Source organism: Etheostoma spectabile, unplaced genomic scaffold (assembly GCF_008692095.1).
Source record: "Etheostoma spectabile isolate EspeVRDwgs_2016 unplaced genomic scaffold, UIUC_Espe_1.0 scaffold00569674, whole genome shotgun sequence".
Taxonomy (NCBI): domain Eukaryota; kingdom Metazoa; phylum Chordata; class Actinopteri; order Perciformes; family Percidae; genus Etheostoma; species Etheostoma spectabile.
Window position 1 is genome coordinate 1 of NW_022605253.1, and position 21,301 is coordinate 21,301.

General features: G+C 44.3%; 1 protein-coding gene across 1 annotated transcript in view; it reads right to left on the bottom strand.

Annotated features, from left to right (window-relative positions):
* Positions 1-156: 156 nt before the first annotated feature.
* Positions 157-21,301, bottom strand: part of LOC116685230 (NACHT, LRR and PYD domains-containing protein 12) — a 60,262-nt gene continuing 39,117 nt past the window's right edge. The window contains exons 9-10 of the mRNA XM_032510391.1: positions 849-895; positions 157-731 (exon numbers count right to left, since the gene is read on the bottom strand). Coding sequence (XP_032366282.1) covers positions 172-731; positions 849-895 — 607 coding nt within the window. The 3' untranslated portion in view covers positions 157-171. The remainder of the gene's footprint in view (positions 732-848; positions 896-21,301) is intronic.

Below are 21,301 nucleotides of genomic sequence, written 5' to 3' on the forward strand. Positions count from 1 at the left end.
GTATGTCAAGACCCTTTTTCTTTAATCGGCCCATTCAATCCATCAACATTAAAGAAGTTCTCATTGGTCACGGGAATCTGGCCAATCATCCTGAATCATTTCATTCATTGGTTCATAACAATAAGCTGACATATTCCTGGAAGTGTGATCCTGTCCAGACTCAGCTGATCACTAGTGAGAGACAGGAGGAGACTCTCCGTCCTCCACATCACACAGAGACACTGAGGAGCCCCGAGACCAGAACCCAAACCCAGGATAGAGAGTCTGAGTGGATGAGGTGTTGAAGGTGTGGAGGTGGATCAGTGAGTCAGAGGAGACTGTGTAGAAGGACAGAGAGCCAGCAGGACAGTCCACATACACTGCTACTCTACCAGAGACACAGGAGGAGGAGATGGAGGTTCTTCTGTCATTGTGCCAGACATAGTAACGATCATCAGAGCAGCTCAGACTCCAGGACTGATCATTAAATCCAAACCCAGAGTCATCTCTGACTCCTCTCCTCCTGATTCCTCTGTAACTCACTGATATATCAACCTTTCCTCTGGTCTGGACCTCCCAGTAACAGCGACCAGTCAGACCATCTCTACACAGCAGCTGAGACCAGGACTCAAACCTCTCTGGATGACCAGGATATGGCTGATCCTCCTTCACGCATGTCACCTTCCTGTTGTTGTCAGACAGTTTGAGGTTCCTGTTCACCGTGTTGGTGTCGACTGTGAGTTCACAGGAATCTGACGGAGAGAACGAGACACAACACAGCTGCAGTTATTAACCAATCAGCTCTTTGGTGATGACATCACAGGGTTGAATGAGTGATGTCTGATGAATGAAATTAAAAACACACTTACACTTCCTCAGACCTGGTGTCAACCATCTGACTCCAGCAGGCTCCACCCTGAAAGAGGGGGGGGGGGGGGGGCATTACATCACTCTCTCACACAGCTTGGTTCTGATCTAATGTAGCGCTGAGATTTACTCATTTATATTCATTCCTAGGTCTTCTCTCTCTCTAACCTGTCTCTCTTTCTCTAACCTGTCTCTCTCTAACCTGTCTCTCTTTCTCTATTTGATCTCAGTGCTGCATTTGACACGGTCGACCACGACATATTACTAAACCGATCGGAAAACTGGGTAGGACTTTCTGGCTCAGTACTAAACTGGTTTGAATCCTACTTACAGAATAGGGATTACTTTGTGTCAATAGGTAATTATACATCTGAGCATACAAATATGACGTGTGGAGTTCCCCAAGGCTCTATTCTGGGGCCTCTTCTGTTTAACATCTACATGCTTCCACTGGCTCAGATTATCGCCAGGGGACTATAGTCCAGTACAAAAACTGACTAAGTGCATCGAACAAGTTAACGGCTGGATGTGCCAGAACTTTCTGAAATTAAATGAAGGAAAAACTGAGGTAGTTGTTTTTGGAGCAAAAGAGGAACGATTAAAAGTCTGCGCTCAGCTTCAAACAACAATGTTAAAAACAACAGACAAAGCCAGAAATCTTGGTGTGTCATGGACTCAGACCTGAACTTTAACAGCCACATTAAGACAATTACAAGTCAGCCTACTATCACCTAAAGAACATATCAAGGGTTAAAGGACTCATGTGTCAACAGGACTTGGAAAAACTGGTCCATGCTTTCATCTTCAGTAGACTTGACTACTGTAACGGGGTCTTTACAGGTCCTCCCTAAAAAATCAATCAGACAGCTACAGCTGATTCAGAACGCTGCTGCTCGGGTCCTCCCTAAGACCAAGAGACTGGATCACATCACTCCAGTCCTCACTAAGACCAAGAGACTGGATCACACCACTCCAGTCCTCACTAAGACCAAGAGAACTGGATCACACCACTCCAGTCTCTCACTAAGCCAAGAGACTGGATCCATCACTCCAGTTCTGAAGTCTTTACACTGGCTTCCTGTGTCCCAAAGAATTGATTTCAAAGTACTCTTGCTAGTTTAAAATCACTTAACGGTTTTAGGTCCAAAATACATTTCTGATTGCTATACACTATGACCCCCCCAGACCTCTCAGGTCATCTGGGACAGGTTTGCTACTACACTATGACCCCCCAGACCTCTCAGGTCTCTGGACAGGTCTGCTACTACACTATGACCCCCCCCAGACCTCTCAGGTCATCTGGACAGGTCTCTTTTCTGTCCCCAGAGTCAGAACTAAAACAGGGTGAAGCAGCTTTCAGTTTCTATGCTCCCTCAATCTGGAATAAACTCCCAAAACCTGTAGATCCCTGCTACTCTCAGTTCTTAAATCAAGGCTGAAGACCTTTCTTTTTGATGCTGCCTTTCTTTAAATGAATGCTCATTTCTTTAAATTTCTTATGCTGCACTGTAACTTTATTCTTGTGTTTTATGTGTCCTAATGTTTCTATGTTGTTTTTAACTGTCTATTCATGTGTTTTATTGGTTTTTAATGCTTAGACTTTTACCTGTTTTTACTTGTGTTTTATCTTTTTTAATGATTTTGTGTAAAGCACTTTGAATTGCCCTGTTGCTGAAATGTGCTCTACAGATAAAGCTGCCTTGCCTCTAACCTGTCTCTCTCTCTCTAACCTGTCTCTCTCTCTCTAACCTGTCTCTCTCTCTAATCTGTCTCTCTCTCTCTCTCTAACCAGCTGTATCATATAAATAAATAGTTAAAAAATCATACATGGTAATTTCTGGATGTTTTTTTAGATTATGTCTCTCACAGTGGACATGCACCTACGAGGACATCAGACCCTCCATGATTTCTAAGTCGGAGAACTTGCAAAATAGCAGCATGTTAAATACTTATTTTTTTCACTGTACATGTTATATACACAAACATATATTATATATATATAATACACACACACACACACACACACATATACATACAATATATACACACATACATATATACACATATATTTACACATATAGATATATACACAAATACATATATATACACACACATACACAGCATATACACACATATACAGCATATACACACATATACACGTAGATATATATACACACATTCACAAATACATATATACAGTACATATATATATACACATACTGTATATGTACACACACACACAGACGTATCTCTGGATACTTATCTATACCAACTTATATGTACCAACCCTTCCTGTCTTGGTCCAGACGTCAGAGTACGTCTCTAAACAATAACATGAGCCATGCAGCACCGGCAGCTGACCTTTAAACCTCTAGATAAGTCTTAGTATGAACATAAAAAGAGAGTAAGCTTCATCCACACAAAAGCACATCGCCTTGTGCCAAGATAGGTTAGTTATGCGGGGACCTTTATTTGTCGAGTTGAAATTGATTTGATCGCCCGGGGAGATAGAAAGAATTATGTTTTTCTTAAACCACAGACATATCTGTCCAAACATACATCAACTATTAACAAATGGAGTTCTGATTTTAGTTTCCTGGAGATGTTCTCCTTTAAAACTTCCTACACTAATATCTCCTTTATGGTTGATCAGTGTGTGTACCTGAGAGTGTCCAGTCTCCCAGAGAGGATCCTTCAGTCCCGCTGACAGCAGCTTTCACTCTGAGTCTCCTGATGATTGTAGCTCAGGTCCAGCTCTCTCCGATGGGAGGGGTTGGAGCTCAGAGCTGAGACCAGAGAAGAACAGCCTTCCTCTGAGATCAGACAGCCTGACAGACTGGAAACACACAGAACACCACACAGGAAGCCTCTGTCAACACGTGGAGCCATGTGCTGTTCTTCCTTTCTTTGTTGTCCAGTATACATTTTAGTCCAGATTAGAATAATCTTTAAAAACATCGGCGTATTTAATTATTCAACAAAAAAAACAAATGAATGATAAAAAATTCTCATAGACCCTTGGTCTATAAAATTATGTAATTAATAACTACTGTTGAAGTTTATTGTATCAAGAGACACAAAGCTACACGTCAGCTGTTTCAACTAAAGTTAGTCAGAGTTTAAATGGTCATCATTGAACGGGTTAATGAATCCTGACCTGAGAGTCTCCAGAGTGCAGTGTGGACTCTTCAGTCCATCAGAGACCAGCTTCCCTCCTGAATCCTGCAGGTTGTTGTTACTCAGGTCCAGCTCTCTCAGACTAGAGGACTGGGAGCTGAGAACTGAGGACAGAGCTTCACAGCTTCTCTCTGACAGGTTACAGCCACTCAGCCTGGAGAGACAACAGGAAGTTATTTATTATTAACTCCTGTTATAAAAACATAGCAGAGTATTTATTGATGAATAAATCCCACGTACAGAGCTTTGTTGGAGGAACAGTAATGAAGGAGACAGACCACATTTGTGTTTGTATGTGAAGTCTCGACGTTTGGTGATAGAGAATATGAAATCCATTTTAAACAAATAAAACTCTTGCTATGTTATTCTAAACAACTCGAAACATGATAATTAATCATAACTGATTAGGCAATATTACACAAGAGGGTTTGATTTAACGTTATTATTGGGACGACAGTGATGCGACTAGGACCGAGGCGCTGAGGTTTGTAAACACGATTTAAGTAATAATATGATGTTAAATCAACCCTCTCGTGTAATAAAGCGCTTGTACAACAATGGTTACCGACTAAATTAATGTTATAATCAAACTGGATTCATACGGACGCCCGGATAGCTGAGTTGGTAGAGCGGGCACACATATATATATAGAGAGATACACTGAGGAAAATAAGTATTTAACACCCTGCTATTTTGCAAGTTATCCCACTTAGAAATCATGGAGGGTCTGAAATTGTCCTCGTAGGTGCATGTCCACTGTGAGAGACATGTCCACTGTGAGAGACATGTCCACTGTGAGAGACATAATCTAAGAAAACATCCAGAAATCACAATGTATGATTTTTAACTATTTATTTGTGTGATACAGCTGCAAATAAGTATTTGAACACCTGTCTATCAGCTAGAATTCTGACCCTCAAAGACCTGTTAGTCTGTCTTCATAATGTCCCTCAAAGACCTGTTAGTCTGTCTTCATAATGTCCCCCCCCCACTAAAAATTTATTATCCTAAATTAGATGCACCTGTTTGAGGTCATTAGCTGCATAAAGACACCTGTCCCCCCCATCCAATCAGTAAGAATCCAACTACTAACATGGCCAAGACCAGAGAGCTGTCCAAAGACACTAGAGACTAAATTGTCCCCCTCCACAAGGCTGGACAGGACTACGGGGACATGTCCAAGCAGCTTGGTGAAGACAGGTCCACTGTTGGAGCAATCATTAGAAAATGGAAGAAGCTAAACATGACCGTCAGTCTCCCTCGGACTGGGGCTCCATGCAGGATCTCACCTCGGGGGGTCTCAGTGATCCTAAGAAAGGTGAGAAACCAGACCAGAACTACACGGGATGAGCTGGTCCAGGACCTGGAAGGAGCTGGGACCACCGTTTCCAAGGTTACTGTTGGTAATACACTAAGACGTCATGGTTTAAATCCTGCATGGCCCGGAAGGTTCCCCTGCTTAAACCAGACCATGTCCAGGCCCGTCTTAAGTCTGCAAACGACCATTTGGATGATCCAGAGGAGTCATGGGAGGAAGTCCTGTGGTCTGATGAGACCAGAATAGACCTTTTTGGTCCTGATTCCACTAACCGGGTTTGGAGGAAGAAGAATGATGAGGACCATCCCAAGACCACCATCCCTACTGTGAAGTATGGGGGGGTAGCATCATGCTTTGGTTTTTTTTTTCTGCACATGGGACAGGGGGACTGCACTGTATTAAGGAGAGGAGGACCGGGGCCATGTATTGCAAGATTTTGGGGAACCAATCAGATTGTCTGGTCAGATTTACTTGTTGTATAATCAGGAATAAACAAACGTCCAGTAATCACAGTCAAATAATAATAAAATATAAATTATTTCTAGATGTCAGCCACAGTTCATGTTTCTTTCTTTATGAAGTGATTCTAAATCTGAACAAAACACTTTGGAAACATTAATAATTCTTGAATATTTGCAATGTATTTTTCAATTCTGTGTTTTCAAAGATTATTGTTGTTGATCTGACCTGAGAGTCTCCAGAGTGCAGTGTGGACTCTTCAGTCCATCAGAGATCAGCTTCCCTCCTGAATCCTGCAGGTTGTTGTTACTCAGGTCCAGCTCTCTCAGACTAGAGGACTGGGAGCTGAGAACTGAGGACAGAGCTTCACAGCTTCTCTCTGACAGGTTACAGCCACTCAGCCTGGAGAGACAACAGGAAGTTATTTATTATTAACTCCTGTTATAAAAAGATAGCAGAGTATTTATTGATGAATGAATCCCACGTACTGAGCTTTGTTGGAGGAACAGTAATAAAGGAGATGGATAACATTTGTGTTTGTATGTGAAGTCTGGACGTTTGGTGATAGAGATAAAATTAATTTTAAATAGATGTTAAAAAACTTGGTATGTTATTCTAAACAACTCAAAATATTATAATTAATCATGACTGAATTAAGTAATATCACACAAGATATATATAAAAAAATCCCCCTCTCCCCCCTTGTGGGTTGGTATGTGTCATCCTCAAGCTCGGGTCCTCTACCAGAGGCCTGGGAGTTTGAGGGTTCAGTATCTTAGCTGTTCCTAGGACTGCACTCTTCTGGACAGAGACCTCTGATGTTCCACCTGGAATCTGCACTCTCCCAGTTTGTACTTTCCACATCTTTTCTAGCTCCTCTTTCAGCCCTTGGTATTTCTCAAGCTTCTCGTGTTCCTTCTTCTTGATGTTGCTGTCGCTTGGGATTGCCACATCTATCACTACTCCCCCCCCACTACTGCCTTCTTCTGCTGTTTGTCGATCAACACAATGTCTGGTTGGTTAGCCATCACCAGTTTGTCAGTCTGGATCTTGAAGTCCCACAGGATCTTAGCTCGGTCATTCTCGACTACCTTAGGAGGTCTTCCATGTTGACCTTGGGACTTCCAGCCCATACTCGTGGCAGATGTTCCTGTACACTATGACAGCTACCTGGTTATGGCGTTCCATGTACGCTCTTCCGGCCTGCATCTTACACCCTGCTGTTATGTGCTGTACTGTCTCAGGGGCATCCTTGCACAGTCTGCACCTGGGGTCCTGCCTGGTGTGGTAGACCCCGGCCTCTATTGATCTTGTACTGAGTGCCTGTTCTTGTGCTGCCATGGTTACGGCCTCTGTGCTGTCCTTCAGTCCAGCCTTTTCCAGCCACTGGTAGGATTTCTTGATAACAGCCAATTCTTCTATTTGTCTGTGGTACACGCCGTGCAGCGGCTTGTCCCTCCATGACGGTTCTTCCTCTACCTTGTCCTCACCTTCGGGTTTCTGCTGCCTGAGGTATTCACTAAGCCCTTCATCTTTGGGGGCCATCTTCCTGATGTACTCCTGGATCTTCGTCGTCTCATCCTGGACAGTGGTCTTGATACTCACTAGCCCTCGGCCCCCCTCGCTACGCTTGGTGTACAGTCTCAGGGTGCTGGATTTGGGGTGAAACCCTCCATGCATTGTGAGGAGCTTTCTGGTCTTGATGTCAGTAGCCTCTATCTCCTCCTTTGGCCAGTTTGTTACACCAGCGGGGTATCTGATGACTGGCAGGGCGTACGTGTTGATGGCTCGGATCTTGTTTCTCCCGTTCAGCTGACTTTTCAGGACCTGCCTCACTCTTTGTAGGTATTTGGCAGTTGCGGGCTTCCTTGCGGCCTCCTCATGGTTTCCGTTAGCCTGTGGTACCCCGAGGTATTTGTAACTATCCTGAACATGTGCAATGGGGCCTTCTGGTAGTTCAATCCCCTCAGTTCTGATCATCTTCCCTCTTTTTGATACCATGCGGCCACACTTGTCCAGTCCAAACGACATTACCATGTCATTGCTGTAGATCCTGGTAGTGTGGATCAGTGAGTCGATGTCTCGCTCATTTCTGGCGTACAGCTTGATGTAATCCATGTAGAGGAGGTGACTAATGATTGTTTCGCTTCGGAATCGGTATCCGTAGCCAGTCTTTGTGATGATCTGGCTGAGGGGGTTCAGGCCTATGCAGAACAGCAGCGGGGATAGTGCATCACCTTGGTTTATGCCGCACTTGATGGTGACTTGTGCAATTGGCTTTGAGTTGGTTTCCAGACTTGTTTTCCACAGCCTCACTGAGTTGTTGATGAAGGCTGTTAGTGTCCTGTTGACCTTGTACATATCCAAGCATTCCAGTATCCATGTATGTGGCATTGAGTTGTAGGCTTTCTTGTGGTCAATCCAGGCGGTGCACAGATTGGTCTGCCTGGTCTTACAGTCCCGAGTGACTTTTCTCTTTTCTCTTTGTCCCCTGCCTGCTGTTTTCCTGGAAACATTCAAAATGGAATTGATTAACTGGTCACTCAGCGCTATTGACAAGATTTTTTCATCAAAACATGCTTCTCCGGGGAGCCGGACTGCCCCAGCGGGACGTTCCCGGCGGGCTATGCTCGCGATTCCTATTCACGGGATTGGCAGGTGGTCTGCCTGGACGTTCTCACTGTGGAGGACGTTGAAGACATTTGGATAATTGTACTACTGTTGGTGGGGCTCCTGATCATCGGCCTTGGGTCTCACTGACCTATCGTAAAATTGGTAAGACAGCCGCCAGCAAATTCACCCACCAGCTGTCTGGGGAACTTAAAGAGTGCCTACACGAGTGGTTGAGAGGATGAAGGTTTTACATCTAAGGCTGACCAGTCCTGTGAACTGTCTCGTAACATCTCAGACCGGACCGTGGAAGCGCAGAAGGGGATTGATAACATCAGGGCCCAGTCGGTGGAGTTGCTTCGTGTGACCACCGGACTGGCAGAGAAGGTAGATGGACTGCAGAAATCACTACGTGATATGGATGCTCGCATGACGCTGAGGTCGGTGACAAATGAGTGATGGACATTGATTCGGACAAATTCTTCCGAGTCACCCTAAATTGGACTGAAACTGATCAACTGCCCCCCCCCCCGCCGCTAACCTTCACCCGAGCAGGAAACAACCAGCAGCTGGCCTTCTATCTCGTCCTGTGCTCTGGTTATCTCTTCAAGGTCACGCAGATGAACTGAGCTTTTAACAACGAAGACAGTTTGCGCGCACATTCGCACACACAACTCACTATCTCACATGCGCACCATACACTCCCTCCCCCATCCCGCCCCACATCCTGTCTGCCCTCGATTCTGTGTTTCTCACTCCCTGAATGCCACCTCAAAAAATTCCTTCATGTGACCACATGAACTGTGTGTTGTCTTGTATATTATGTTGTGGTGTTACCATGTTGCTGTCTGCATATATCATTTTCAAGGAGTGCGTGTGGCGGCGCTTTTTATCAGCAGCGGCTCGGATGCATGTTCCAAAGTATTTTCGTTGCCTTGTACTTGTACATGTGTAATGACAATAAAGTTCTAATCTAATCTAATCTGCTCTATCCACCAGTAGCTGGTGCTTGGCTCCTCTGGTGTTACTGCCTAATCCCTTCTGGGCCCTGTGTATGTATTGAGCCATGTGCCTATTCATCTTAGCCGCTATGATGCCTGACAGGAGCTTCCATGTTGTGCAGAGGCAAGTTATTGTCCGGTAGTTGGATGGGATTGTTCCCTTCTGGGGATCCTTCATGATCAGGATTGTCCGTCCTTGGGTTGACCATTGTGGGGGGGGGGGGGTCCCATCCATCAGCGGTTGGTTCATTTGTACTGCCAGGCGTTCATGGAGTGCAGTTAGTTTCTTCAGCCAGTAAGTGTGGATCATGTCAGGGCCTGGTGCTGTCCAGCTCTTCATACCTGCCACTCTTTCTTGGATGTCTGCCGTTGTCATGGTTACTGGTTCTTGTTTTGGGAGATTGCTGTGATCTGTTCTTAGATCCACTAGCCACTGAGCATCTGTGTTGTGGGATGCCTCTTTCTCCCATATGTTCTTCCAGTACTGTTCAGGTGGATCTGCTCCTATGTTATTACCCTGCCACTGAGAGTCCACTTTGGATGGTTCGGTGGAGAACATCCGGTTTATTCTCCTGGCTTCTGCTTCTCCCTTGTAACTCTTGAGGCGGGGGGGCCAGGCGGTGAGTCTTTGTTTGGCAGTCTCTAGAGCCTCAGGTATTGACAGCTTGTTGTATTTCTTAGGTAACCCCTTCCTTGCACCTTTCTGTAGTTCTGAGAGCTGACTAACCTCTCTTTGTGTTGCCTTGATCTTGGCCTCTAACCTTCTCCTCCATGGGGGGTAATACTCTTTGTGGTTTGTGGTGTTCATCTTATAGCCAAGCATCTCTAGGATCACTGTTGCTGTGGCGTACATCAGCTCATTGGTCTCGCTTATGGCTTTAATAGGGATGGTATGTAGTGCTGCGTTCACATCTTCTAGCAGACTTTCAGAGGGGACTTTGTCACTCAGCCTTGGCAGTCTTGGTCGTTGTACTGGGGGGTCCAGCTTGGCTATGATCTTCAATCGTAGGTCAGTTGCCCTTATGTTGAGTGGTTCTACGTAAGGGCTTATTGGGGCTTGGGACCATGGACTATATATATATATATATATATATAGACATATATTATATATATAGATGTATATATATCTTTTGTATGGTCTAAACAGCTGATGTGGTCCAAACAGCTGATGCTGATTTGAGTATGTTCTAAATGTCTAGTTGACCAATCAGATTGTCTGGTCAGATTTACTTGATGTATAATCAGGAATAAACAAACGTCCAGTAATCAAAGTCAGATAATATTAAAATATGAATTATTTCTGGATGTCAGCCACAGTTCATGTTTCATTCTTTATGAAGTGATTCTAAATCTGAATAAAATACTTTGGAAACATTAATTATTCCTGAATATTTCCAAAGTATTTTACAGTTGTGTGTTTTTTAAAGATTATTGTAGTTGGTCTGACCTGAGAGTCTCCAGCGTGCAGTGTGGACTCTTCAGTCCATCAGAGATCAGCTTCCCTCCTGAATCCTGCAGGTTGTTGTTACTCAGGTCCAGTTCTCTCAGACTAGAGGACTGGGAGCTGAGAACTGAGGACAGAGCTTCACAGCTTCTCTCTGACAGGTTACAGCCACTCAGCCTGGAGAGACAACAGGAAGTTATTCATTACTAACTCATGTTAATAATTAATCATGAATTAATTAAGCAATATTACACAAGAGGGTTTGATTTAAAGATTATTGGGACGACAGTGATGCAGCGCTGTTGCTGAGGTTTGTAAACATGACTTAAGTGATAATATGACGTTAAATCAACCCTCTCGTGTAATAAAGCGCTCATACAACAACGGTTACCAACTAAATTAAAGTCATTATAAAAATGGATTCATAAAGGCGCCCGGATAGCTCAGTTGGTAGAGCGGGCGCCCATGTATATATATATCTATATGTAAATATACACTCCTCCTCACGGAGGGCCCGCATTCGACACCAACTTGTGTCCCTTTGCTGCATGTCATGCCCCCCCGCCCCCCCTCCTCTCTCCCCCTTTCATTTCTTCAACTGTCCTGTCAATAAAGGCCTTAAAATGCCCCAAAAAATATTACAAACAGCTTAATTCATGTTGTGGGGCTATGAAATCTCAAAATAAAGAAAAACAGAGGATTTGTAGTCCCTCCATGTTAAACGTTAGCCAGCCAGTCATCTTAAGCTAACGTTAGCATTGTAACGTAGAGATCGTGGAATTTTCCAAAACGTAATAACTACGGCACATATAAACACCAAACTGCTCGGATAACTTAATCTGGTTATAACTAAAGTATCTACTGGACAAGACATAGTTTCATTGATAGATTTAACTTCTATAGATTTAGATAATATACGTCCACAAACGTTGTTATTGACGTGTCAGTGGAACAGTTGATGTGGTCCAAACAGCTGATGTGGTCTAACAGGTGATGTGGTCCAAACAGCTGATGTGATCTAACAGCTGATGCTGATTTGAGTATGTTCTAAATGTCTAGTTGACCAATCAGATTGTCCGGTCAGATTTACTTGTATGAACAAACGTCCAGTAATCAAAGTCAGATAATATTAAAATATAAATTATTTCTGGATGTCAGCCACAGTTCATATTTCATTCTTTATGAAGTGATTGTAAATCTGAATAAAACACTTTGGAAATATTAATAATTCTTGAATATTTCCAAAGTATTTTACCGTTATTTTTTCAAAGATTATTGTTGTTGGTCTGACCTGAGAGTCTCCAGAGTGCAGTGTGGACTCTTCAGTCCATCAGAGATCAGCTTCCCTCCTGAATCCTGCAGGTTGTTGTTACTCAGGTCCAGGTCTCTCAGACTAGAGGACTGGGAGCTGAGAACTGAGGACAGAGCTTCACAGCTTCTCTCTGACAGGTTACAGCCACTCAGCCTGGAGAGACAACAGGAAGTTATTTAATATTAACTCCTGCTATAAAAAGATATCAGAGTATTTATTGATGAATAAATCCCACGTACAGAGCTTTTTTGGAGGCTTTGACAACTGGCAGCAGCCTCAGAAGAGCCTCCTCTGAAGCAGAGTATTTCTTCAGGTCAAACACGTCCAGATCTTCTTCTGATAACAGTAAGATGAAGACCAGAGCGGACCACTGAGCAGGAGACAGTTTATGTGTGGAGAGACGTCCTGATCTCAGGTACCGCTGGATCTGCTCCACTAGAGAACGATCATTCAGTTCATTTAGACAGTGGAACAGGTTGATGCTTCTCTCTGCAGACAGATCCTTACTGATCTTCTTCTTGATGTACTCCAATGTTTCCTGATTGGTCTCTGAGCTACTTCCTGTCTGTGTCAGCAGACCTCGTAGGAGATTCTGATTGGTCTGCAGAGAAAGACCCAGCAGGAAGCGTAGGAACAAGTCCAGGTGTCCATTTGGACTCTGTAAGGCCTTGTCCACAGCCCTCTTGTAGAACTTTTTTGATGATTTTGGTTTTCTCTGGTGGGGATGTTTTAGTCTGTCTCTGAAAACTTTAGAAAGCTTGGATGTTTTTTGTTCTTCTGCCAGCAGGTTGACTCCAGAGTTGGTGAAGGTCAGATGGACATGAAGAGCAGCCAGAAACTCCTGAACACTCAGATGGACGAAGCTGAACACCTTGTCCTGGTACAGTCCACTCTCCTCTTTAAAGACCTGTGTGAACACTCCTGAGACCACTGAGGCTGCTGTGACATCGATGCCACACTCTGTCAGGTCTGATTCATAGAAGATCAGGTTGCCTTTCAGCAGCTGCTCAAAAGCCAGTTTTCCCAGAGACTCTATCATCTTCTTGCTTTCTGGACTACTCCAGGTTTGATCTGTCTCAGCTCCTCCATCATACTTGACATTCTTCTGTTTGGCCTGAACCACCATGAAGTGGATGTACATCTCAGTCAGGGTCTTGGGCAGCTCTCCTCCCTCTCTGGTCTTCAACACCTTCTCCAGAACTGTAGCGGTGATCCAGCAGAAGACTGGGATGTGGCACATGATGTGGAGGCTTCGTGATCTCTTGATGTGGGAGATGATTCTGCTGGCCTGCTCCTCATCTCTGAATCTCTTCCTGAAGTACTCCTCCTTCTGGGGGTCAGTGAACCCTCTGACCTCTGTCACCATGTCAACATACTCAGCAGGCATCTGATTGGCTGCTGCAGGTCGTGTTGTTATCCAGAGGCGAGCAGAGGGAAGCAGATTCCCCCTGATGAGGTTTGTCAGCAGCACACCCACTGAGGTGGACTCTGTAACATCAGTCAGGATCTCAGTGTTGAGGAAGTCCAGAGGAGGTCGACACTCATCCAGACCATCAAAGATGAAGAGAACCAGGACCTCTTCAAACCGGCAGATTCCTGCTTCTTTGGTTTCACTAAAGAAGTAATCAACAAGTTCCACCAAGCTGAACTTTCTCTCTTTCAGCACATTCAGCTCTCTGAAGGTGAAGGGGAATGTGAACTGGATGTCCTGGTTAGCTTTGCCTTCAGCCCAGTCCAGAGTGAACTTCTGTGTTAAGACTGTTTTCCCGATGCCAGCCACTCCCTTTGTCATCACTGCTCTGATTGGTTCATCTCTTCCAGGTGGGGTTTTAAAGATTTCTTCTTGTCTGATTATTGTTTCTGGTCTGTCTGGTTTCCAGGATGCTGTTTCAATCTGTCTGACCTCATGTTGATCATTGACCCCTGCAGCCCCTCCCTTCAGGAGGTAGATCTCTGTGAACATCTGATTCAGAACAGTTTGGTCTCCTTCTTTAGCAATCCCCTCAAACACACGCTGGAACTTCCTGTCTAGCTTAGATTTGAGTTTTCGCTGACACGCAGCACGAATCTCTGAATGAATAAAACAATGATGTCAATGAGGGTTTGTTCTGGTGAATGTGAGTGTGCACATTTCTGTATTCATCAAATCTATTCACAAAAACAACTGATATGTTGGGCGTCTCAGTCAAAAAGTATAGAAGTAACAAGAGGCTAAACTCTAGAGAAGGTTGTGTGGGTTCAGTCCAAGATGGCGGAGCTGCAGCTCGGTCATGGGTGCGTTCTGTTGAGTTTCTCCTCTTGTTACTGCTATACTGTGTCTCAGTCAGACGTCTATGAACTCTTCATTGTCCAATAAACCAGAAGGTATATGACTTAATAACAGAGGGAATTAATATTGCCCAAGCAGTATCTTCCAGTGACATCAGAGTGTGCCGACTCTAACCAGCAGAGTTACCAAAACAGTCTGACTGGGTTTCATCATGTTTTGTTGTCAGAGACCCTTTAAATGTAGTTTCTCTGGTGGAGGATTGGGAGCTTGTTCTCTTCTTGTCAACACAACATATGTATCTTTGTAGATAAGAGGGAGACATAGGTAACACAGCTAATGGTTGTTGAAGACTGGGATATACAAGTTTGATCTTTGTTACATCAATTTTTTAAATTTATAATGAATATGACTTACCTGCACCTTCTGGGGTGTTGACTTCTCCATGACACGGTAACTTCTCCGCCAGATCATTTTGATCGAGCTCCTTTAAAACTGTTCTGGTCACATCAATAATCTTTGTACTGTAGGTCTGGAACATCATATCCACTGTTTCATGCCTGTTGGCATTCTCCAGTTTACACTTTGGGATTGCTGGGAAGTCGTTGAGGGCTCCTTCCTGCTGCAGGTACCACTTAAATTTATCAAAGTCCTCAGCTCCCAAGTCTTCTAAAGTTCTTAAGACGACTAGTTTATCCTTTTCCATCTTTTGTACCTGTAAAGAGCCAGAACATACCAAAAAGAAACCTGCCACTTAACAGAAATGTTTTGGGATATTTAATTATAGACCAGTTTTGTAGATTATGTTATGATGATAATTCAAGATTCATTCATTCATTACATAATGGTAATTATTGAACCAAAGTAAGGGTTCTGCATTCATTAAGTAGACAGCAGTGTTTTATCTGAGAGGCTCGGGCAGGAGATGACATGATTGGATCAGCTTCTCACCTTTCAGACAGGAGCTTCTCAGGTATTGGTCATTACTGAGCTCGTCATCTAAATCTACGTCTCAAGGTTCTGGTCTGAGTCCGATGCTGTTAGCTTCATACACTCAGCTCTGGTTTCTCTGGGTCAAATAAGAAGTATTTAACAGAAACCTCCACAGAATCAGACTGGACTTTAGTGTCATTGTAAGTAGAACAAACATCTGAGCTACACTATGGTGCAACATAAAAACATCAAATAATAACTGATGTGTTCATTTCCTCCTGTCTTAACTACTGCAGTTCTCTGTTGTATTTCCTTAGTAAGACCTCCCTGAGTTACATGTAAGGGGTCCAAATGCTGACACCAAACCTTTGACCCAGTCCTTTAAAAGGTCTCATGTTACTGGCCCTGCTCGACTCAAGCCTACTCATCACAGTCACCGTGGGAACAGTTGCCATGCTGTGGTGGTGTGAAGCACTTGACCCCAACTGGATTTCTAGGGAGTAATGGGGACTGAAGTGAGGGGGCATGAGCCAGCCACCGGAGAGCAAAGATGGCAAGTGGTTGTACCCAGAGAACTCACCAGGGAAGATCCTGAGGTGCATCATGGGACCCCCATAAGAGAAAGACCCTGAGATGGCTCAAACAGTCTATTGGGGCCAGAGAAATGCCATGTTTCTCAAAGGCTGACAACAAGGACTCATGTTGGACTGGATTACATCAGGAGAGAGAGACTACATATATTAGATATAATCAAGCTGCATATTAAACTGGGCCTGCAGGAACATGAAGGGGGTTGATGTATATTATAAATCCCCCAAATACAACTAGCGACAGCAGAGGTTCTCCATCAGAGGTGTGTGATGTTACCTGTCAGGCTGCTCACCTGTTAAAGTCCCGTCCAGATGAGGACAGAGAGACGTGGTCCTCCGTCTACAGACGCTGACAGACGCTGCTGCTGTCTGTGTTCATCACTTCCTCCACCTTTAAATCCTGAACCAGAACTGGGAGTGTGAGGTGCAGCAGAGGGTGTCGGAGGTGGAGCTCAGCCAGTCAGAAGCAGCTGGAGACCCTGCAGACCTCCACAGAGTCCAACCTGCAGGAATCTGCAGCCCCACAAGGAGAAGAAGAAGAAGCACAACAACAGGTTCATTATTAAATGATGAAGGAACGACAGTCTAGAGAATCATGACAGCATACTAAAACCTAGAGTGGCCCAGAAACTGGCAGACCTTCACAGAGTCCAACCTGCTGGACCCTGCAGCCCCAAAAGAAGAAGAAGAAGAAGAAGAAGAAGAAGAAGCACAACAACAGGTGTATTATTAAATAAAGGAGGAAAAACAGTCTAGAAACTAAGACCTCCAGTGGTCCAGCCGGGTCGACACAGATGTGCACGCTCACTTCTCTTGTTGCTCATTTCCTTATATTTGTGTTGTGGCTTTTGCATTTCTCTTGACCCGTCTGGGCCACCGTACAATCTGCATCACCAGAGAGAGGTGGCATGAAACTACCAACAGATATCTGACATCCATCTCCAGTCTGTCAAATAACCTGAGATCCCAACGCTCTGACCCCCATGTCTCCAGGGACTGATGTCCACCGACCAGGCTCAAAGATTACAATCAGGTAAACGTTTCAACAAATTATTAAGTTTTAATCAGTTCTACTTATTTAACGTAGTCTAATCAGTTAAGTTGTATTAGTAGTAGACATTGGATGTATTTCCTTCTTAAGGTGGTAATTAAAAAGGTAAAGTGTGTTTAAAATATTTAAAGGTTCTCATAGGTTGCTCTAGCCAACAATCTTAACTATCCTTAGGGCCTATTTTCCTGGCCACTAAAGTCTACCCTAGCAACTTAGATGTGAAACGTAGAATGATTCTGGGCTGTTGGACATGTCTCTGACGAGGGAACATGGCGTTCAGTCCGCTGCTGCAGCGTTGATGGGTTTTTGGGTCTTATTGTCTTTATCATATTATTTTCATCACGCTGGTTCATTGAACCTTTTTGTTGATTCTTCATTAGACCCTTGCCTCCCTCTTCAGAGATTCAATGAACACGCAAGTAGTTAATTCTAACAACCCACAGAACCCAACAGGGAAGATCTTGAGGTGCATCATGGGACCCCCAGAGCTGAGAGAAAGACATTGAGATGGCTCAGACAGTCTACTGGGTCCCGAGCAGGAGGGATGTCAAAGACTACTGCTGATGAAACCTGTATGGACCACAAAGGCCTCCAAAGGTTAGTCCTATGTTACTTCAGTGCTGTGGGTGGTCCCCCATGGACCAGGTGGCCATTAATGTGATGGGTCCAGTACCAGCACAGGGAACCAGCATGTGCCAACCAGCATTAACTAGAACTGGAGCCGGTCTAGGAACCACATCCCCATTGCACCCCTTGTCATGGCTAGGCCTGAACATGTCAGACAGCTGCAGACGGCCTCCAGCTCGAGAGGTCACCTCGCTGCCAAAAAGCCCCCCCCCCCAATGTAGTAGCAGGATGGTGGTCAAGGAAAGGTGGGGGCACGAGGAAGACCTTGACCAATCAGAGAGCTCCTCTGGTGGATCATGGAGTTAGAAGGTTGCCCAGGTAACAGCAACTGCTGGCTCGCTTTATAAATACATTAGACTTTTTAAAATCATCTTAACCCTTGTGTTGTCCTCCCAGGTCAAAAAGATTAACACTTATTATTATTATCATGCTTTTTTCAACATGTGAAATTATCAACACAGTATTATTTTTTTACCACCTTACTACCACTAGTTTTACTACGTTTTGGATACATGGTCAATAGTCCTCATTCATTTAGAATTATACCTGATATTTGAGTTAACAAAGCAGAAATTATGAATTATTTTGACTAATAGTGAAAATCAGAGGAGCGTGTGTTGAGTAGAAGCTGATTTGAAATAATTATAATTTACAGCAGAAATCCAATGAAAGTGATTAATTGTATTTGCTGTGATGGACTCCATCCTTTTTGTGGTATTTGGTTAAAAAGAATTCCATATTTGTGATCTAGACGTTGGTAAAAGGGTCAAATGTGACCCGAGGACAACAGGAGGGTTAAAGTCTTTCTGTCCTCTCACATGTTTGGGACGTCTTTGCGTCTCACTGCTGAGGCTCCAGAAAGACATCTGCAGTTTGATTCCCAACATGACCGCTGTATGACAGCCGTGTTGATTCTACTGGAGGCCGATCTGTTTCATCAAGAGGCGTTTGAGACAGTGGAGACTGACACAATTATGGTTACACACACAAACACACACACAGACACACAAACACAAGTATGTTTACGCCCACTCACACACATTCCCCTCCCCCCATTATAATGAAGCTGTTTCTTACCTCCTTTAGAAATGAGGTGACCCTCTCTCTGAAACTCGTGTTGTTTCTCTGCAGCTTTGTGCTCTGAAACTAAAGAACCACAGCTTGACTTGACGAGTAGAACGTTCCAGACAGACGAGTTCAGAGACCTTCAGCTGGAGATCCACTCCGAGAGAAAGAACTGAGACACGGACTCTGGAGAGTAAAAGGAATCTAGAAACAGGAACCAAGAGGAACCGCCCAGAGAGACTCAGCATTAGCACAGGTTGGAGACACTACCTTATTTGATCATTGCGTTGTGTGTGTGTGTTTCCCCTTTGCTACATCGGGGTAAAAGAACGTTTACAGGAAGAGAAACATAAATAGATTTGTGTATATTTGCACTTTAACATTGTTGGTTTTAATATGCAGCAGAATCATATTTTAGACATTTGCTCCTGAAAGTGATGAAAAACAATGATGGAAATAAAGTGTTTGACGCTCAAATTTCTACAAAAAATACTTAGACCCCCCTAATGTGGAAACTAGGCCATGAGATGCTTTTTTTGTTAAGTTAATGAGATTAGATAATACTTTATTCATCCCACAGTGGGGAAATTGTGACGGTTAGCTGACGATAGGACCTAAAATGCAGAGACGAGAACAGCAGGCAGGCAGGCAAGGGTAAGCAGGGGTTTAATGAAAACAGGCTGGGTTCCAAAAAAAACACAGGGACACAAAAGGCAGCGGGCAAAAGTCCAAAAAGGACAAGAGGAAAACAAAAACATGAACGGGAGGAAAGAAACTGGACTGAAGCAACATGAAAAAAGGGAGACGAGAGAGGGAGTAGAGAGGAGAGGAGACGAGAGACGAAACCATATGAGGGAAGGGCACGAGAAAAGACACAAGAACAGGGCACAAAAAGAGGGCACAAGAGAGGAGACAAGACAGTGGACGAGAAAAGACAGAGGGGAGACGATAGAGCAGGGGAGGAAAGGGCACGAAGAGACAGCACGAGGGAAGACACAAGGGCAAGGCACAAGGAAAGGTAACAAGGGCGCAGGGAAAGGAACGAGAAAGGGCACGAGGGAGGACACAAGGGAAGCAAGAAAGACATTAGGGACAAGAAACAAGAGAGGGACGCAAGAAAGGGAACCAGGAGGCGTGAGAGGATGCACGAGAGAGCCCACCAAAAGGGCACACAAGGGAGCCCAAGAGTAAGCCCGCAGAGGAGCACACGAGCCGGGACACATGAGAGAGACCAAGAGCTGGGAAGAGGGAGAACCGCATGCTGGCTCAGGGGAGATGGTCCGAGCCAACTCCCGGTGAGGGCTGGTCCGCGCCGGGTCCTGGGGACTGGTCTGCTGTGGCTCCGGGAGAGGACCGTACTCCCTGTCCACCTCCTCCCAATGCACCAACATCCGGTGCCACGCCTCATGCAAAAGGTCGAAGCGGCAGGCCAAGGAGTCCGCCCCATAAAGGCCACGAGGAAAACAAAAACATGAACGGGAGAAAAGAGACTGGACAACAAACCGGAAAAAAGCTCCAAGGGAAAAACACACCGCAGGAAAGAGAAGGCACGCTGACAGGAACACTCCAACAGGACAACGAATCTGACCAGAGACAAAGGGAACACAGAGGTTAAATACAAGAAGTAACGAGGTAACGGGGAACAGGTGAGACGTCGGGTGAATCACATTAGGGCGGGGCAGGACACTCAGATAGGCACAAAGCAAAACTAGACAAGATAGGAAACCATCAAAACAAAACAGGAAGCAGAACCAACACTTACTGGGAAAACACGAGACAGAGATAACCACAAAAGACCGGGGAGGAACTGAGACACAGTAGCAGCAGTTACTTACAGTAAAATGCAAAAATAAATATTAAAAAAAATATTAAACTTGTTGTGATGGATCTGTGTCATTGATTTACTGGCTGAAGGTGTTAGGATGAATATTATTCACTACATAGGATCAATAAGGGGTATCCACATAGGATCAATAAGGGGTATCAACATAGGATCAATAAGGGGTATCCACATAGGATCAATAAGGGGTATCAACATAGGATCAATAAGGGGTATCCACATAGGATCAATAAGGGGTATCAACATAGGATCATTAAGGGGTATCAACATAGGATCAATAAGGGGTATCCACATAGGATCAATAAGGGGTATCCACATAGGATCATTAAGGGGTATCAACATAGGATCAATAAGGGGTATCAACATAGGATCAATAAGGGGTATCAACATAGGATCATTAAGGGGTATCTACATAGGATCAATAAGGGGTATCTACATAGGATCATTAAGGGGTATCTACATAGGATCAATAAGGGGTATCTACACAGGATCAATAAGGGGTATCCACATAGGATCAATAAGGGGTATCCACATAGGATCAATAAGGGGTATCAACATAGGATCAATAAGGGGTATCAACATAGGATCAAAAAGGGTTATCCACATAGGATCCATAAGGGGTATCTACATAGGATCAATAAGGGGTATCTACATAGGATCAATAAGGGGTCTCCATATAGGATCAATAAGGGGTATCTACATAGGATCAATAAGGGGTCTCCAAATAGGATCAATAAGGGGTATCAACATAGGATCAATAAG